The sequence below is a fragment of the Cryptomeria japonica genome, chromosome 11 (assembly GCF_030272615.1).
Source record: "Cryptomeria japonica chromosome 11, Sugi_1.0, whole genome shotgun sequence".
In the NCBI taxonomy this organism is placed as follows: domain Eukaryota; kingdom Viridiplantae; phylum Streptophyta; class Pinopsida; order Cupressales; family Cupressaceae; genus Cryptomeria; species Cryptomeria japonica.
Genome location: NC_081415.1, coordinates 217,288,390 through 217,309,268, shown reverse-complemented (window position 1 = coordinate 217,309,268; position 20,879 = coordinate 217,288,390). Strand labels below are relative to the sequence as shown.

The window sequence follows — 20,879 nt, the reverse complement described above, 5'->3', positions numbered from 1 at the left end:
TTGAATCTGTTATAACAATGTCATTATAGACCTATACTTGTCTAAACACAGTTACCAGTCTGACATATAATACTTTCCAAGTGTTTTGGATTGAGTTTGGGGCTGTTTGGTGAAGTTATATCTGATTATGCTATTGTAAGTGTTTTGGGTGTGTTAGTATTCTTCTTTCTTGAGTTTCTAGAGCTTCACAAACAATGATTACAATTCGATTTATCAACAATATAGCAGAAAACAAGTGACAATAATCCTACACCAATGTATTTTGTCATCATTCAAGGTATACTGTTGTTGTTTTCAAAGTTGGTTGGGATTGTTTATTTATTTGGCACTATTGCTGGGTGTAACAATAGTTTGTTTTTACATCAGCAATTGCTCTTTTCATTCTTGGTGTTGATTGTCTATGAGCTAATTTTGTAAACATTGGAGAGTAATACCAATAGTGTATTGGACATGTGTTAATGGATTTATCGTACTCACCCCACTAAACAAGTTGTTTAATTGTATTAAGCTTTCCCACTAAATGAGTGGACATTCCCTTTTCGCTCACCACTGGATAAGTTGAAGAAGCTTGTATTTATTTCCAGCATTGTATAAGATTTCTCATTGCAAAAGTGGAAGTGCACTTGTAATTCTCATTGAATACGTGGATAATTACGTCTTTCAGTATTGCATAGGCACTTCACTAAATAAGTGGTTTTGGTTGGTTTACCACCTTGCTTTCATTTTAGTTGCTTCATTTCAATTTAATTGTAATCCTAAACACCATATGTTCTCACCTTGCTCATTCCAAGATTTGGGTGGTTAAAAAGTGGAAAGGAAGCTAATTGTATCTTATTTTAAATTGCCATATTTGAGAAAAAAGGGTGTATATTACACATTCAAACCTTTCAAAATTCTAGTTCCAATATCTTGTCTTGCATGGTAATCTTACATCCCTTCTCATATTTGATTCCTCATCACACTTTTGCATTTCCTCCAGAATACCTCCATTTTGCTCTAGTCACTCCTAGACCTACCTAGAACTACCATTAAGGTTTGATTCAACTCTTGAACTACCAGGTTGGTCTTAGTCATCTAAAACTCGTGGTTATCCCATTGGTGCGAATCTAAAACTCAAAATCAACAATGGATGATGATTATCTCCATGTCACCATGAATGCGAAGGCTGGATTTGTAAATGCAATAACCTTCGTGCCATTTGTAGGTTGCCATTTCAATGGGTTTCATGAGATAGCGTCTTGTTTAACTTGTAGCATTGATAGCATCTAGTACTTAGTTGACTTCCTACAGTATTTCAATGATCTAGCAAAGAATTATAAATACTAGTTTGCTGGCCATTTGAACACTAGGTCATTATTTCAGTTCCATGCAACTATACTGCCAAACAAGATCTAGGGTTTCAATCCTTACATGTCTAATTGCCTATTGAGTAGTCCATTTCACGAATCATGAAGAAGTAGCTATTCTATAGAATATATCTATAACTAGATGTCTCCCTAGAAAGTTGTATTTTTTCCAAGAATTCCAAGGGATGAAGTTCGACATGCTCTTTACAACTTAGAGTTTTCTCTCACCATATTTGTTGGTGTGAATATAATATTGACTTGATAAGTGTTGTAACACTTTTAATGCATTTCAAACATGCATGCAATGATCATTTCCTTATTGCATATAGATTTCTAAAAGTTTTGAGAGGTAGTATTGAGCATTTTTAGTTATTAATATAATCTCTTTTGTCATTTGTATGTGTTGTTTCTTCTTAGTCAATTGTGACTTTTTAACCCAATACAAGGCACCGACCCTTGCAACTCTAACCCTTTATGCAATCAAAACAAATAAAATCATTCACTAGTAGTTTAGGAGTAGGAAATAAGTTTATATTTATTTCATTATTGAGTATTAGTCCCAAGGAAATATCTGTGGTGAGCCTCAAGATTTTTGTCCTTTAGAGAATTATGTTTTTCATCTCTTCATTAAATAGAGGTTATATATGCAATAGGTTAGTCTAGTGACAAATTTTTGGGCTAGGCGTACGCTAGATGTTTCTGCAATTTACCTATTTGTATATCTCTAGCTATGATTAAAACTTATTGAAAACTACCTCTAGGAACACCCTCTTAGGTCTAGTTTAGTCCAAAGCGAAGGAGAGATTATCCACTCTTATTAATTCGCCTATCGTCACTCATTCTTTGTTGATGATCTGGTTTATCCACCTTTAGGAACGACATATCTATTGATGGGGAAATTTCACACTTTTGTCAACACAAGATAGAATGCACAGAGTCTATCCTATTCTCTCTTGAATAAGGAAATCTTGTATGCCTTTTGACTGTCCAAACAAGATAACCCCAAGGTTTCTAATGTCAGGTCTTGACTACGATTAGGATACCTCAGTGATAATGTGATTTGTTGGTAATCACAAGGGGACTTATGGATCTGACAAGTTGGCTTGCATCTAATATAGCATTCTGATGATGCTTCATTTCTCAAACTAGGTAAAATAAAGAGCAAAGGGATAAGGTTCAAAGAATCTAAGGACAATGATATAATGGCTAATGTTGTAGATAGACAGATTTCAAATAAGACTAGTTCTTGCTTAGCCAGAAATACACTCACAACAACACAAAACAATGCAATTTCCAAAGGAAAATAAAAGGATTTTCAGACCATGAACATACAATAAGTACCCAATTCTGGCGTAGCTTAAATTAACATTCACAATTAAACTAACAATAAAAGGCTCAGACTAACCATACACAGATGCTTACAGTCAGCAAGTCTCCATTGGTATGAACTAGAAATCTATCAGATATCCTCACTCTTCGTCATTAAAATCACTAAACATTAACTAACTTGATGAAAAGAAACCATGCAAACAAGAGAAGGGAAATGGAAGAACATCATGCTTTAATGCTTTATTCATTTGCTTCAATTGCTATTACAACAATCTCTGGTCAACAACTCCTACTCTATTCTAGCATTACTTCTAATTCTAACTTCTACTCCTAATATCTACTTTCTACCTCTATGTTCTAACCTTTCTAACCCTTTACAATGGGAGAGGCACTAGCCTTTTATAGATTTTACATTTTGAATCAATGGCTAGGATTTAATCAACTCAATGGCCCAAATTTTCCTTCTAGAAACCCTAACAACTTTGAATTAATGGTCTCAACTCTCAACAACTTCCAACCACTTTCCAACTGCCTTCAATTAATCGTACTAAAAGACAAAAGCTCACAAGGCTCAAGACACAAAAAGACAAACTTGGTAGGTGGGTGAACAACTAACTTTTGGCCCCTCTTGAATTGCATTAAATTGGGCCCAAAAGTTGTCATCTTACAATTAAATAATTGCCATTACAATAAATTCAAATTCTTGTCATCTCTAGTTGTTCATTCTCCATTTCTGCATGTCTCCTGTAGCATATTTGCGTCCTGTCACTGTCTTCTAGAGTTTTGCATTGTGGTAGTGGTCTTTCATCCTCTTACTTTGTCTTTGTGGAACAATCACCGACATCTTTAGGGTTTTGATCTTGATTTCTTCCTCTTTTCATCTTGGTAATCTTCACGAACACTTGAAAACGTTGTCTCAATTGCTTGGATCCTTGGCTCCTCCGAGTGTTCATCTCTTTGTTAGACACAATGCACCATTGAGAGGGGGGTGAATCAGTGGTTTCAAACTTTTCCCTTTAACTATCCTATGTGAGTATACCGATTAACAAATCTAAATGAATGCAGACTTACCGGTTAGATGGGAGACTAACACAAATGCACTCACACATAAAGGGGACATCACATAACACCGGCATATATGAGAAAAACCCAAGATGGGAAAAACCTCGGTGAGAAATGTTGTTGGAGACTACTGCTCCAATCTAGCCTCACAATGAATCTTTGATTACAATGTTTAGGGCACCAACCCAAGGAGCACCAAACCCTGATTTAGGGCACCAACCCAAGGAGCTACAACCACTGCACCAAGCTCCAACTCAGTGGTTTACAATAAGTATATTCAAATACAAAAGTAATAGTCTTGTTACAAATGGATTTTGTTCTACAAATCTCTCTGCTGGATCTTCTATCTAGTTCACTATCGGTTCTCTGCTAACCCTCACACTGCTGCAACCTTACTCTCTACTGCACTCTTGCCGGTTCACCCTTTTCTCCTTCTCTGTCGGTTTTGCATTTTATCGGTTCTCTCTTCTCTCTGCTACACCGCTGCTCTCCACCGATACTACACTCTGTCAGTTCTATACTTGCCTTCTCTATAGTCTTCTACACTTCTTCTCTTCTGGTATAATCACTACCAATTCTCTCCTCTGTCAAACTCAATAGCTGACTGCCAGTAACCTCACTGATGCCGGTTGAACACTTCAACCTTGTTCTCCCTCATACTCAGTCTCTTCTTCTTCTTGATGAGCACTTGACTAATTTCACTCTTTCAGCAGCAATACTCTCTCATCTAGCAGCCCCCTTCATCAATTTTGGCTTGCATATTTATAACCTGGTTTTCCTGCCAAAAGCCAATTCAAATTTTGGGCAGTTAGGGTTTCCTCATCGACCTTGAGGAAAACCAAACCCAATCAGATCTCATCTGATCTGATCGCCTAGATTGATGAACTGTAACTCATCAATCAACCTCGCCATTGTCGTGCCTTCTAGAACATGCCTTCTATTTTTAGCATCCTGCTCTTAACCTGTTAATGGATTTCATGGTCAATCACCAAGAATGGTTTTGCGATTTCCTTCACCTTCCTCTATCTGCTCAAATAGTCTGTGTTGGATCTCTGTTGTCCATTGACCTCGAGCCGCAAACCTCTGCTTTGCATCCTGTGAATCTCGCAATCAACATAAATATCGACCTGTCACCATCTACATTACCGCTTAACACTTCACCAACTCAACATACCGACCTGTGCATGCATGCCGCATCACCTCCACGTGGCAACTGTGTCGGCATCCACCTTTGCTTGAACATCTATGTCGGTATGGATGGGATCACCGACCAACTCCATTACCAGGTTCCTCTACCAGGTTACCATCCCTGCTGGTTAAACCCGTAACCGATCTGCTTTCAACCTTGCACTCTACTTCTCTTCTGGTGGAACACTCAACCCGTCAGCACTCTTGCTAACCTACCTTATGCACATATTCATCAGATGGGAATCTTTTGCATCTGCACCTTGTCCATATTACCGGTGGACATACTTATCGGTAAACACTTTGATGACACCATGTCATCAACCTTCAACAGACTCCATCTTCAATCCGGCCATTGTCCTCTGTCTGCAGCTGCTCAGCCTTGCCTTCTTCCTAATCAGCCCAAACCATATCTCAACCGGTCCCATCACACTTCATCTGTCCCGACAAGTCAACATGCCTTCTCTATCGGTCCAGTGCATACCCCGATTTCATGCACTTGAGGCATCCTTTTGTTACACCAATAGATCCGGTGTGAGCCTTCAAACACCTACTTTTACCTCTTCTTCCTTATCTCACAAAACTATGATGCACACTATGTATAATAGGAGATAAGCTCCACATATCGGAGGTAGTGGGTCCTTGTCATCTACATCCTGCAATGCAGTCATGTGGCTCCCCTATTTGTGCAACATATCTTCAAACAGGCACATGTGATCCGATGTGGGCACATTCACTGTCAGTCATCTCTTCACATGGTGACTACATCTTTATCCGGTGGGAGTCCTGTTATTTTGCATCCACATAGCATACCGGTGACCTGTACATCCTTCTCCTCCTGTGTTGATGTGATTTAGGTAACATTCTGCCTCTTCATCACAAACAACCACCAACATCTTGCTCATCTTGCTTGTACACTGGTCATATGCTTGCTGGTTGGCAACTACTCACTATCAACACAACTCTTACCAGTTGACATCCTTTCTTTACCGGTGATAGACTATACCAGTAACCTATCCATTTCATCCACACAAGTCAAGCACTAACTTGTGTACCGGTGACTCCAGTGGTCATGGTCATGCATCTGAGTGACATTCTCTTCCTTACCGGTGACTTGCAACACTAGTTGACATTGATGACTGCATATCAACAATACTCCCATACCGGTTGTCTTTCTAAACCGGTTGACATCAATGACAACACAATGCCAACACTCTTTGATCCTTTTATCTTTTGGGCTCATTTGGGTGCCATCCATCCTGCATAGACAAGCAATTTCAAGGATCAATCACATTCACATGGTACTCAATCCTCATTATAACATTAATTTTCACTTGGACACATGTCAACATTCGGTCTTTTACTCATAGACCTATTCAAGAATCATGGATTTCACTTAAAACTATTGGAGGATTATCCCCCTACTATCAAATCCTTAAAACATCCTCAACCTTCCTTGTAGACATATTTCCGACTTGTTTCTTAACATCACATGGAAAGCCAATTTGGAACTTGGACAAAGACTGCTGCAAACGGAGAATTTTTTGATTCAAACCCCCCTATCTTGGAGAAGGCTGCAAAGTACACCATTAGTACAAAATTCGGTCCTAGAATAAGTCTTGAGAATAGTGCCTATTCTATTTTGAATTGTGATAAAAAAAATGAACCCGCCCTTTTCTACATATTTCAGCAACGTAAAACATTCTTTAGAAAAATAGACTTGCCTTCATCGCATACTACCATCTAGCAAAATGTTTAACCTTCTGACCAAACAGCACACAAATCATCATCTTGATACACTGAAAAAAAAAAGCGTTTCAATTCTTTCAGCCCAATACCCTAAAACAAAGCGCCTCTCACATAACAAAGAAAATAACCTCTCCTTGCTTCAAAACAGAACACATGTCATCATGATAATTCGCTGAAAAAGAATGAATCATGTTCAAAACGGCTCTAATGATACTGCAGAAAGAAGAAGTAAACAAAATGTTAAATTAGATCATATTTAGCCACATTTTCATCTACAAAAGATGCATATTGGAAAAGATGCGAGAAGAATCAACTCCTGTCCAAAACAACTCTCCTCTGCAAAAGAGGTAACATAGGAACATCACACACACAGCTATCAATTGACACACTTCACACAAGTAAACTGCCTAGCCATCATCGTAACTTATTTCTAGCTAAGAAAAAGATATCACACAAAAACCTGAAGAATTTGTCCCCTGAAGATGTAGCTCACAAGCTGACAAAGCATACAAACAGCCAGCTGAAATAGACACTCAACCAAGAAGCTCAAATGCAGCCACTTAAACAAAATTGACATCAATGACAAAATGCTCTACAGTCTTTTTCACACACAAAGGTAAAAAGCAATGTAATCTTTGAGAATAAGAAAACTATTTTCTTGAATACCCATTTGCCTTTGTTTCACTGTTACTTTCTCCCATGACTACTTCCTATGCCTTTTTGGTGTTATATATTCTTTAGTGCTCTCTTCACAGTTAACTTACATTATTTACCTCCTTTGGATCTCTCACTAGCAATCCCTCTTGTCCTTGTTTGACTGTCCTCTTGAAGATCTGCACTGTGTATAAGATCCACAAAGACTTTAACGTGGTGACTGAACTGTCTTTGCAATTCTAAGACCTTACTATTATTGCCACAACTGTTATCATCATCTTCTCCAATGGACTGACATTGCATCATGACCATGCACTAGTCATTGTCCTTTTGGTCACTCCAAAACTATGACAGTCCTAAGGACTGATTGTCCTCCTTATCTCTGCCATCTGCTTTATTATGGATTGACATTTGGGATTTAAGCACTGCCTTCTGAATGTGTAAGACCTTGGAATGTCCCAAGAGACATGTGTAAAGTGCCTTGTCAAATTTGATGTGAACCCCTAATCTTTTGCCTTAGACAATTTGACAAACACTTTGCCTGCAACCGGTATGCTTGCTGGTTCAGTGTTTCTGTTTGTATTGTTTTGGTTTTGTATGCTACAATTGATGTCTTTGAATGCTTCTAACAATGCAAGATTGACTACAATGACATAGAAATGATACGCCAGCTGTTTTTTTTACTTTTCACATGCATATAAGTGACTGGAAATATTAACTACAGCTACTTGACAAATTATCAAATACTTGGCATGCATCTATTCAACCCAATAAGAAGGTACAGAAAAAGACACTTACAGCTAATAGACATTTAGACAAACATGTGGCATGAAACCTTGTATCTCCTTCTTTAGATACAAACCAAGTATAATGCTGATATACAACTGATCTTAATGCAATGCCAAGACTCTTGGCTTACAATCAAAGGGCATTCCAATGACTGATATAAAATGTGCACCTATAGTAATATTGATGGCAACGATCAGATTTATTCCTTTAGACAATAAAAATGCAAGTAATGAACCTGGAGTAATATGCTGTTATAAATCGATGTTGCCAAGGGAGACCTAGCAGCAATGAAGATGTCTCCGCAATGAAGAAATATGATCAAGTCCCAAGGCGCTTTGACCTTAAGAAGACAAGCCAGCCCTAGAAGAAGGTACGGCTGGTCCTTGAGAAGATGTACGGCCCTGGATATGTGTGCCAACAATTAACAAATCCAACCTTCAAGATTTATCTGCTCTTCGAAAGATTTACTCTTCAAACCCTTGAAATAAATTTCTGAAAACTTCACCAATGTGCTCTAATTTGGCCTCTTGATGAAACCAACCCTTGGCAATAATTAGCTGGTACCTCACAGCCTCAAAATTGTACAAACACTGAAGAGTTTCCCTTCTCCAATGCTGAAAAGTCAAAACCCTTGGTCTCAAGTTCACAGACAAAATTCATCGAAATGCTTAAGTGTTCAATGAACAAATAATTCATTAAGGCCCTTTTATAACTTCTCCAATATGGCTCTATTTTCCCAAAAAGCATTTAATATTTCATTAATTCATTAAATGCCTCACCTAGGCCATTTTTAATAAGTACAAAAATAATTAAAATATTAATCATTATTATTCACTTATAATTAATTATTATTTAAGTATAACTTTAATAATAATTAAAATATCATAACTCCAATAATAATCATTATTTCTCAATTCTGCAAACACCATAGGGTAGCCCACTGTGTCCACTATTCATCTGGATGCCTTACTAAAAATAGTAAGGGTCCCTCTCAATCATCCACCGACTTACTATAAATAGTAAGTGTGTGAAACTAAGTCAAACGAAGGCCAATCTAAACCAAACTGAGTTCCGGAGAAGAGAATGCTCTGCCAACTGCCCACCAAGGCCCTCTAACCATCTTCTTTAGCCTACGAGGGCCAAAATAATAGGCTAAACTATCAAAAACAGGAACAAGCTACGAGGGGACATCATAATATGACTGCCCTTTCATAGTGCCATAGCCATGTATCCACCTTTGCTTGACTAGAAACCCTGCTCTTTATAGAGTTTACCTGCTACTATCTTTTGGTGCTCATTTTCATGCATTTCACAAAAATGTCATGTCTTCTTTTGACTGTGATCTTGGCTATGACTGTCTTTTTAATCTCAAGGTTGTCTTCGCTGGGACTGTCATTACTCTCGACAGGATGCTTTCATTATAACCATGATGTGAGATAGGATTGTCATTAAGCTTCACTGTCACTTTGTATCCCTTGTTGGAAGTGTCTTCATGGAACTGTCATATTACCTCTTCCTTGCAAAAATGTTTTTCAATCACCTTCAAGACTGACAATTATAGGGGCTGAGTGATGGCTATCACCATCTTTGTATACTTGCCTCTATTGACTGTGCTTTTAGGCTTCCCTCATGTATAACCCACAGGGTTACAATGTCCTAAACCTCTATATTCTTTCATGCATATCCAATCTCTTGTAACTGTTCATGTCAGTCCTCTTTGTAAGGTCTAGCCTTAGATATAATTGTTCACTATTTCCTATTAAAGGAGCAAATATGACTGTGTTTTACTTATTTCCTTGTATGCTGGTGTGTTCTTTCCACTATTGTCTCCTTAAGACTGCCCCTTTTCAGAATCTAGCTATCATTTGACTATCTCTTTTTCATGCTCATGAACTTGGTATTGAAGACTACACATTATCCTTAAATATGTCTTCAACACTAGATTTTTCTTTGCTATCTACTGTCAAATACCTACATTCTTCATTATCTTCATGTTGATCTCTACTCTCTTTCATCTCTACTGCATTCGTCCTTGACAATGATTCTCATACTTTTGACCCATGTTCGGAATGTCATCTTCTTAACTATGCAAGGTATTTAGCTTTCATCACTATCACTATACACGGCTACTTGCCTGGGACTGTCTATTGTGTTTGACAAGGAAGAATGCTGTTGAACCCATGAGCTTGCCAAAATGTATTCTATTTGCATCTGTGCTTCTCTCAACCAAAAAACTGAGATCAAACCCTCTGTAAGGAATACTGCTATATTTGAAGACATACCAATATTTTCTTGATCTAGTCTCCCACTATAAGGATAATGGAAAAGAAGCTAATGTTCTTACTCACAAGTTCCTTCTTATGACCTCTTCACCTTCCTTTTCAATATGACTAGCACGCAACATGCTCTTGATGACTGTATTGTGGATCTAAGACAAACTATATAGCATTCCTATTTTCAAAACTCCATGGAGGAACCCAAGGAATATGCCTTACTGAAGAAGCTATCATGCTTTTATGACAATGTGAAACTCCAAGAGGTAAGATTGAAAACATAGACCTGGATACCCCCCTTCTTCCATGTGCATGGAGATGAGGATGACTAAGAAAATGTGCTTTAAAGATCCTCTCAATGTTCCCCACAAACCTTTTGAGCTTCAACTACTTCATCAAAGCCCTAGCCGCCATTGAAGGAGAAATATGTTGAAAAGAAATAGTCAAAACCCTAGCTCGACCCTTGCCTCTTATTTTTGCCTCCTCTTTTGTGATAACAAGTATAATGGAGTACTTTTGAACGTGGGAAAAAACAAACTTTGACTCTTTGACCTATGAAACTTTTACATGGAGACATGGCATAAACCTCTTAAAGAAAGAGAATAAACATGTAAATGTTCTCCTTTTTGACAAGCTTCAATCTCCAAAACAAACCAAGAACCTTTACAATTTAACCTTTTACAAGCTTTAGGAGCAAGACCAAGGCATGAAACTCTGATAAAAATGATGCTAAGGGCTATTTAGGCCACATAGTCTAAATAGTCTAACAATTACCACAAGTTGATCTACCTCTTGGTATGGCTGGTTCAAGTATGAGTCCATACAAATAAGGCAAGAGATCTAGCCACCTGAGATGTGTCATGATGCCATTTTGTAAAGACTCATAATTAACCTTTCCCAGGATGACAACAAGATGAACAAAAAATCCCACAATAACTCCTCAAAATGAAAAATAAGACCCAAATAATATTAGTGCATGTAAAGTAGATCTAATGATGACATATCATGCAAACAGATCCTTTCCAAGTACCAAAATGTTTAAGTAATTTACTAATTTGTGAAAACAAAAATTTAAATAAAATATATCTGGGGTAGATTCTGGAGAAATTTCACATATGAATTTGAAGTGCTCTGAATCGCCTTTCCAACACCGCAAGAATCGCAAAAATCAAAGATACTGGTGAAAATATATGAGCTCGCAAGAAAAAATGGAAGATCTGACTTTGACTGAATATAATAGAAATTTGATGCTGAATTTGAAGATGAAACCACAACCATTGGAAAGTGTTTAGAACCATCTTTTTGATGATATCTTGTTTGACCAATTTCAAAACCGTGTGCAAAAGTTATGGCAAAAAGAAAAATAGGCTAAATTTAGCGAGTCAACAACTAGTGAACACGGTAGTCCTTGCGACTTAATTTTTACAAACTTTACTCATTGCATAATCTAACAAATACCTATATAGTTTTTTGAGGCTGAGAACAAAACCCAGAAATCTGTTTTCTCAAAAATTTACAAAGAAAAAATTATGGCTGAATCTTGGTTTCTTTTGCCATTTTCTTGCTATATTGTTTTTTTGTTTTTTGTTTTTTATTTTCTCACAAATTTTGACATATTTTGGCAAACTAAGAGTGAAGAAACCTAGAAATTGTTTTTCTCCAAGATGATTTGAATTTTCTCCTCAAGATTGGATCTCTCAGAAAACAAACATGAAGTTAGCAAATTTGGAGCTTTGATACCATGTTGGAGTTGATAGCTAACCCCATAGCTCCGAGCAATCACCTCCAACCAAAATGCCTATCACATCTGAAGAGAAAACGCCATGATTGATGCTATGCGACCTTGAGAGAGAGATTGATCCAAGAAAGCATGAAAGATATGCCTATATTGATTGATTACATAAACTTGGATTACAATGAATGCTTATAAAAGCATAAAGATGAAACCCTTGATGCAAATCTTAAAGAAAGATTAAAAGGGAGCTTGACAAGTGCTAAATAAAGCTCAATCTAAATATAAAAAGGAACTATGTTTAGATTAAGTGAATAAAGTAATAAAGGAGCTAATTAAATAAATAGTTAGATAATGTCCTAATTACTACACATAGGAAGTCATGGCTTGTAAGACGGATATACCATAACTTGATTGTAGAGTTGTAGACTTAACCAAACTAATGTTGATATGATTATTTTCTAATGGAACTATTTTAAAAAATGTAGTCAGTAAAAATATAATTGTCAAGTCTTTTCTGTAAAATTTGTGCTCAAGGTTGAAACTTGATCGATGAAAACATCCCACTCATACATTTTAAGAAAAAATGTCTTTTATGATTAACTTATTTTGTCTACCATATTCTAGCAGGAGTTTCTTGATCATGTGGTAAATGTTGTTCAACTATAAGAATAATCATTATTCTTGTTGACTGGACAGGTATATTGATAGTGCTGGAGTAACTGGAGAGATTCCAAGCACTTTCAGAAATCTACAGAAATTGAAGAAAGTGTGAGATTCTACAATAAATCAAAATAGCCCGTGTTCTTTATGTTAGACTTACAGCCTTCATATTGTGTTCCACCTATTGGGAGGATAAGCATCCTCATTTTTGTTTTGGCTTGCAGATGGGCATTTGACATTCTAATTTCAGGTGCAATACCTGATTTCATTGGAAACTAGACTGATCTGAATGATTTGTAAGATACTTCTACACAATTCAGACTTTATGGTTTCAAGTTGATGTAGTTTATTTGAAAATTAGTCCAATGTGTCAGTCCACTATAAAGTCATTTGTAGATACCTTCATTTAATATATGTATTTGCATGCACATGTGTGTTCACAGCAGTCTGGTTTTAATCACATATCACATCAAATTGACCTTGTAACCTCTATTGCAACAGGAGAGAAGTATATCCCTGATGTTGCAAGGGAAAATTGCTATTGTATGATACATATATAAAATGAAACATGCATAAAAAGGAAGAGGGGTCTATATATGCATCCGTTGGTGTGTGATTGATGTGCCAACTTCATCAGCATTTGTTCATAGATTGTAGAGATTTCCTTGACTTATTTTTTTGCACAGTAATTGTGGACTTTGTTCTCTGCTATGTGATCCAACTAATCAATTGCTGTAATATACAACTGGTAAAGGATGGGAAAATCTTTTAAGTACCATGTTTTCTGATTTACTTGTGCATATGCCATAAGCTTAAAACATATTATTCTTAATATAAATTACATAGTACAAACATACCTTGTACAGGCATAACCTATGACTGTTTGACAAAGTTACCCCGAGTTTCCGGGACGGGGACGGCAGGGGACGGCGGGACGCGTTTCTGGGACGGCAAATTTTTTTGCCAAATTTGGGGACGGCGGGGGACGGCAAAGGAGACGGCTATTAAAATATAGGAAATATTTAAAATATATAGGAAAATTTCAAAATTCTAAATGTTCATATGAAAACATGGATAAAGCATGCATACATACATTATATTCATATGAAAACAATAAAACATGGAAATGGCATGTGTATGATACTATGAAAAGTTGAAGACATTTTAGAATGTAAATTCTGAACATACAACATTGTTAATACTCAATAGACAATATGCAATTATGCATTCATAAATCAGAATTTCAATTCATTCACATTGTCAATATGCATATCATAATAGATATTAAAGAAATAACATACAAAATGTCAAAACAAAGAGGTTAAATTTTCCCTACTTCTATCGACGCGGTTTCCCCCCATATTTTTCAATGGGGGTTTGGGGGCAGCGCCCCCAAGGTGGGGTCAAGGGGCAGCGCCCCTTGCGCGCTCCCTGTCGCGATACAGGGCGGGGTCGAGGGGCAGCGCCCCGCGAGGCCAAAAAAACTTATTCTTTCATAAAGGTGTTGGGTGTTATTTTTCTATTAACTCGCCGAGTTTGGCGATTTTTGGGCGATTTTCTAATCTCTGTGTCAAAATGCCCAAAGGCTACACTGCTGCCATATAGTTTCATTGTCAAAATTATGAATTAAATTAATGTTATCTTTTAATTTTTTTATTTTTACTAACAATTTGAATTAATAAGGGGCCTATATTAGAAATTTTTTTAAAAAATTTGAAAATACAACTTTTTTTAGTTTTTTAATATTTATTAATGGCCTTAGATAAGGGGGACGTCTAGCCGTCCCCGGGACGGATTGGGGACGTCCCAGCCGTCCCCAGCCGTCCCCAGGACGTACGGACGTCCCCCAAGGCTAGGGCAGGCGTCCCCCCGTTTCGGGGACGTCCCCTAAAAATATAGGGCAATTTGGGGACGGGGGGAAACGTCTCCTGGCCGTCCCCAAGTCCCCGAAACGTCCCCGAGACAGGGACGGGGGTTTTTAGGTCGGGGACGCGTCCCCGGGTAACTCTGCTGTTTGAAGACAAGATTTCTTGGTGGTGGTTCTTGAATCTAGCCCAAGGGACTTTAAATTTATCAGCTGCTTACATTGAGAAAATATTTTTTATGAAAGTATTAGCAATTCAAAATGGTGGTTTGTTAGTACACTTAGCATTTTGTTTGCATCTTTGAAAACCTAACTAAAATTTCTATTGTTAATATAATTTAGAGCCTTTAGTTTATGGGAGAACTAGATTGTAGATTGATTTCTTGACAAAGAGATAGAAATATAACTGAATGGCATTCTTACATTATACTGACAATTGTGCTTTGAAATGAGGGCTTCCTACAAGAGGAAATAATTTGTGGATTTTTGAACAGGGTATATTATTGGTGTTGAAATTTTCTCTCTTCTTGCCTACTATTTTGATGCCCAGTCTTTTTCTATTCTATAGATTTTGTTATATATGTTGACCAATTAGTTATGCAGGAGGATTCGAGGAACTGCACTCGAGGGTCCGATTCCTCCAAGCTTCTCCAACTTAACCTCGTTGACAACTCTGTATGTGTTGGATCACTTAATTTTTGGTGGTTGGGTTCATCCTATCTTTACTTACTTGATATTCAAATGCAAGAAGTAAATAAAATCATAAATTGGACTCATACGTCCATCTTTTGAGCCACTTGGTGGATTTTTATTCTAGCAGGAGAATAAGTGACTTAACTTCAGGTGTCACATCATTGACATTCTTACAAGGCTTGAAACAATTAACTCAACTGTAAGTAAAATTACTTGCACCTAAATGGAAAGTCATGGGTTTTGTTATTTGTTTATTACGTAGCATTTTCTAACATATTATGTGTTGTGCAGAGTCCTGAGAAACAACAAGATTTCTGGTGAAATCCCCTCTTATGTTGCAGAATTGAGTAAATTGCAGCACTTGTAAGCTAATCTCGCATTATGGCACATTATTTTATTTGTTCTTCATTTTTATCCTTTATCTATCATGGTTATTTTTGTTCACTGTAAATCAGAAAGTGCAGACACAGTTTCTGTAGATTCATTACTTTCAGAACAGTTAGACTGATTTCTTGCACTAAAGCTGATGTAGGGAGAAAATTATTACACACTCAACCACCTAATAAGTAAATGACAGAGACAGAATGTCTTATACTATAAGGAACCAAAATCTTTCAATGTTTAGACCTATAGGGTTAAATCGATAAAAATAACTACATTTTTCTTGGTTTACAAAGAAATTTGTCATTTACAATAACAAAATAAAAGTCAACATTACAGGATATATGGTTCAGTGCATGTCCACGGTGGATTGCAGATAAGGAGAAAACTAGTCATTAATAAGATCAACTCACAAGAGAATAATAAGGCAAACGAAGAAAGGATAAAATGACAGAAAGTGTGTTTTCAACAGCTTGGTTTGGTAAGGACAAGGTGCAGGAATGCCTTACATTTGCCAATCAAAGTATAACAGCCTTGATAAGGCTTACATCATCAAATACATCAATTTGAAAGGACTATAGTTAGATAACTAAAAGCTAAAACCTTTAATATATGACACAAGTATTTTGCTCATAAACCACAAATGAACTTTGTTTTCTATATTTTGGTAACTAATTGTTATGACAGAGCTGACCTGGCATTAGTTTACTTTGCTGAATAATTGATGCTTTCAATGACTCCATCCAAACAAGAATCAATCAAGAACTGTAAAACCTCCAGATATCTTCATCGAACTAGACTCCATCCGAACAAGAATCAATCAAGAAATGTTTTTTTAAGGTATCGTGTTAGTTATACTTATAACTAAAAGAATATTCTTCTCTTGATTTGTATGTAAGTTGCTTATCATTTATGGTTGTGATAAATTCTGTCGACAATTTTAATGTTCTGTGATGCATATAATAACTGGAGGAATTGAGTTTACGGTGTTCGCTAAGCAATAGTGTTGATATGCAAAGCTTCAAGGGCCAGAAATTTGGAAAAAGAGAAGATAGAGTCTAGTTTATGATACATTTTTCATTTTTCTGATGAATGATCTTATATGCCTACATCTAATTATTCTGAACCATATGTTATGTTAGGGACTTGAGTTTTAATAATTTTACAGGAGAGTTTCCTACTTCGCTTCAAAATTTGAGCTCTTTGAATTTCCTGTAAGTGAATTTTCTTGAAAAAACTAGACTTATTCAAAACCTAGGTATATTAACAAGTATTTGCATTCCACAAATTACCTTACTAATCTCATTATGGGATTTGATAATGTGGAACTGTTTGAGCACAACTCATATTGCACCAATTGCAGGTTTCTTGGAAATAATAATCTGTCTGGGAAGCTTCCTTCGCAATTGAATTCAAATCTTACATACATGTAAGATCTCTCTTTCTCTCTCTCTCTTTCAAATGCACCAAGATATGAGCATGGATAGCTGACTTGTAAATTAGTGCATATGATATGCATGTTTGCATGGTCTCTCTCTCTGAAATCCACAGAGATATGCACATGGATACTTGGCGTACTTGTAAATTAGTGCATGTAATATGTATCCATTTTCTCATTGACTAACTGATGCACATATCTCAAGATGCTTGCACATAAATAAAATCTAACATGCATTGTATTGCCTCTACCACAAGAAGGTCAATAATTGCACTTTACGAGAAGTACCACAGGAATTTGTATAATGCCATATCTTTGTTGGGGGCAAAGCAGGTTGGTTTGTTGGTTGGTTACTACTTGAATTCCAATTGAAGGATATAATTCATGAAGTCAAAAACAACACAAGGTCTCAAAACAACATAAGCTCCAAAACCATGGCTAAGTATATCCAAGAAACTTGACCTAACTGCTAACAAAGTTTAGTTGAAATTAGTCCTTTATAATGTTCTTTTATTCATCATGGGAGAAGTCTTCTCTAAATTACTTTCCTTTCAGAACCATTTAGTTTTGTTTTGCAATGTGAAAATGTTAAATGTACATGAACATTACAAAGAGAGCACTCTTGTGTGAAAATTCTAGAAACTAATATAAACTAATATTGTAGATAGCTAGTATTTAAACCAGACAAAAATTCTTAAATTTTGGTTATTAAAATACTAAAGAATACAAATTACATGCTTCTCCAAAAATAAGCATACCTACTTACAAAAATCAAACATACTAAGTGCAAGATTTTAATGAGGGAGGGCAAAAATCGGTGCAGAATGAGAATCTTCATTCTGCATTGCCCTTAATTTCATTTCCAATTTTTTGTTAATGTAAAATTCTGTTTTTTTGTAAAGACCAAGAGGTACATTTCACTGATTGAACAAGGACAATTCATCAGATTGTATAGGTGAAGTAGAAGTCCAGCTGCAGATATTTTGATGACAAAAAATGAAATCAAGATCCCTGCTCTGTTATTTTGATTTTGGATTTCACATTTAAATGGCAGTAGATAAGATTAGAGTGTCAAATCCTTGCATTAGGTTTTTATCCTCATCTAACAAAATGTAGAAATTTTAATGCAAATGATCTAGTGAGTCAGTAAGGAGTTGGGCAATAAATTTTGTATACCTTTAGTTGTGTTCTTAGATTCTTGGATATGGTGTAGCATTTGCAGACTACATAATACATTTTCAAACTCTCCAAAGTTTTAAGTGGATATAACAAGCTATTTTGAATCTTTTTGTTGATGTTTTTTTTATGACACCTCGAACACAAAATAAAATACCAAGTATTATATCCTCTCTTTAACAAGGAAAACTCAAATGCTAAACTTTGTGATCAAACAAGGCAACTCCAAGGTTTACAATGCGAACAATCAACTTTAATGATGGATATACTTAGTGTATCAATGTGATATTGCTGATTTATACAAAGGCACTTACACAATCATTCTAAGACTTTTTCCTTAAAATGACTTTTTATTTTGCAATAAGGCTCTCCAACTAACTCTATGAAAGATCTTTTGAAATAAAAATGCAAAAGATAAGAGCTTAAGAGTCTATTTTACTTCTAACAATGCAAGGAATTATTGATGACTTAGTGAAACCAAACCAAGCTTTGCTTCGCCATGAAAAAACAACTACACAAAGATGATGCAATCTTCAAAGGGTACGCAAATGATTTTCAAATCACTTATACACATCAACACCATAGACAATGCAAATCAATGAGCATAAAGGAATTGGAGTTAAGCTTTCGATTAAGTTCAAACTAACCATGCACTGCAACTTAGAATCAACAAATAAAAAATGGTATGAACATGTAGGTTTCTCCATAAATCAGCAATAATATTTTCCATTCAACTAATGCAACTTTATGTAAACAAAACTTAATCTAACTTGAGAAGTAGGAAACCATGCTAACACCCAAAACAACACAAGTTCTCACTAGGCTTCAATGAGTTTGTATTTATTTTGGCATTATTTTAACAACAATTTCACAAAATGAGCAAGCCTTACATAGAGTTCTCTAATACAAATGAAGGGCCCAAATTGAATTGAAATCAACGACCGAGATAATTCAAAACAAAACCTAATTGGAGTTAGTTACAACTACCACCTACTCCACAAACTCTTATTAAATATCAACCAATGAAAAATAGAACAACCTCCTTGGCACAAAATGCGAGGAGCAAGAGAAAATAAGAAAATTCAATGCCACCTAGGACTATAACAAACTATCATGTAGTAATGTGTGCCCCATATCCCTTGATAGAAAATTCAATGAATCTATGCATGATGATGTCAAGCTCTCCATTGGTGCACTTGAGCAGCTTCCACCTTATACTCCATGAGTGCAAGTCAGTTGTACATGTGGCAAATATCCTTTCTCATTCTGGTCCTTGGTCTTGGACACCATTCATGAAAGTCATGAATGAAAAAGCATCCTCCAAATAATCCTCTGAAATAGAACATGTGGCCTTGAAGAAGATAGCTTTCATTTTATCCTTCAATTAATTCACATCCATATCCTTATCATCATTCACTTCTTTCCAAGCACTATCTCTACTACAAGGAAGATTATATCCTGAATTCCCTTGATCATGGCAGCTAGCTGATTGCAATCTTCCTTTGCCTTCTCAAAGGTTTTCATCCTTGTCATCAATGCATAATACCATCAATGGAAGTCACAAGCTTGATTTGCTTCCATCACATATCCATCCACTAAAATTTTCTTGGGGATATCCATCAACACATGCAAACGTGGAATGGTCTTATCCTTAACATCTTGAAATTCATCACATAATACAAGTATGGCCTGAATTCTGTCCTGAATGAATGCAACTTTACCATATGCTTGTACCAAATCCTCAATGAATGCATTTGCCTTATCAAATGCACTTCTAATCCATTTCTCCGTTGCTTTATCCCTTCCAAATCTTCAATTGATTACTTTGAAATTGTTGCAAGAGGGACAAATGTTCCTTTGGCTTGCTGAATTGGATTCACTAAGAGTCATATGTAATCCTCCAATTGTTGGTTTTCCGCTTTAAGCTGATTTCTCTTTTCTTCAGCTTTCCTCAATCTTTATTTGATCACTTTCACGGATTCATCAAATTCCTCAGTCTCTTGTTCCTTTTTTGTAACTTCATACTCCTCTAGAGTGATGTCATCTTTTGTCGTATCAACCTTTGGAATTGCAACTTGCACCAATCGGGATCCTGGACTCTCTTTTGTAATCTTGGAGTATTTCTTTGCTTGCTTCTTCTCTATAGTATTACCAATCCTATTTAGAAAATCCTCTAAGTCATCATCTAGATTGCTCTCTACTATAATCTTCTTCTTCAATCCATTCCTTAACCATTCAGGAACCGTGCATTGTTCAATATCTTCACTTCTTCATTTTATTGAAATCCTTGAAGTGTCAATATCATTCCTTCATTGAAATCTTCATCCAAAAAACCCATGTCTACATTCGCCAAGATTTCCTCAATTGGTATTGTTGGTTGCTCCATCAAGTGATCATCAAAAAGAACCTCCACATTTTGAGAAGGATTTCTCTCTTGATTTTGTTGTTGAGTGGACTCCAAGGATTTGTTCACACCTTGACCTCCTGGAACACTTGGATGAATTTCAATTTCCTTTCGTGATTCACTCTCTACAACTGATGTTAC

The 20,879-nt window shown here is 36.2% G+C and overlaps 1 protein-coding gene across 1 annotated transcript in view; it reads left to right on the top strand.

Moving 5' to 3' along the window:
- The window catches only part of LOC131063820 (probable LRR receptor-like serine/threonine-protein kinase At1g56130), a 101,467-nt gene that overhangs the window by 64,172 nt on the left and 16,416 nt on the right, over positions 1–20,879 (top strand). Inside the window, 7 exon segments of the mRNA XM_059214032.1 lie at positions 12,819–12,890; positions 13,007–13,078; positions 15,250–15,321; positions 15,467–15,538; positions 15,631–15,702; positions 16,863–16,934; positions 17,084–17,149. Coding sequence (XP_059070015.1) covers positions 12,819–12,890; positions 13,007–13,078; positions 15,250–15,321; positions 15,467–15,538; positions 15,631–15,702; positions 16,863–16,934; positions 17,084–17,149 — 498 coding nt within the window.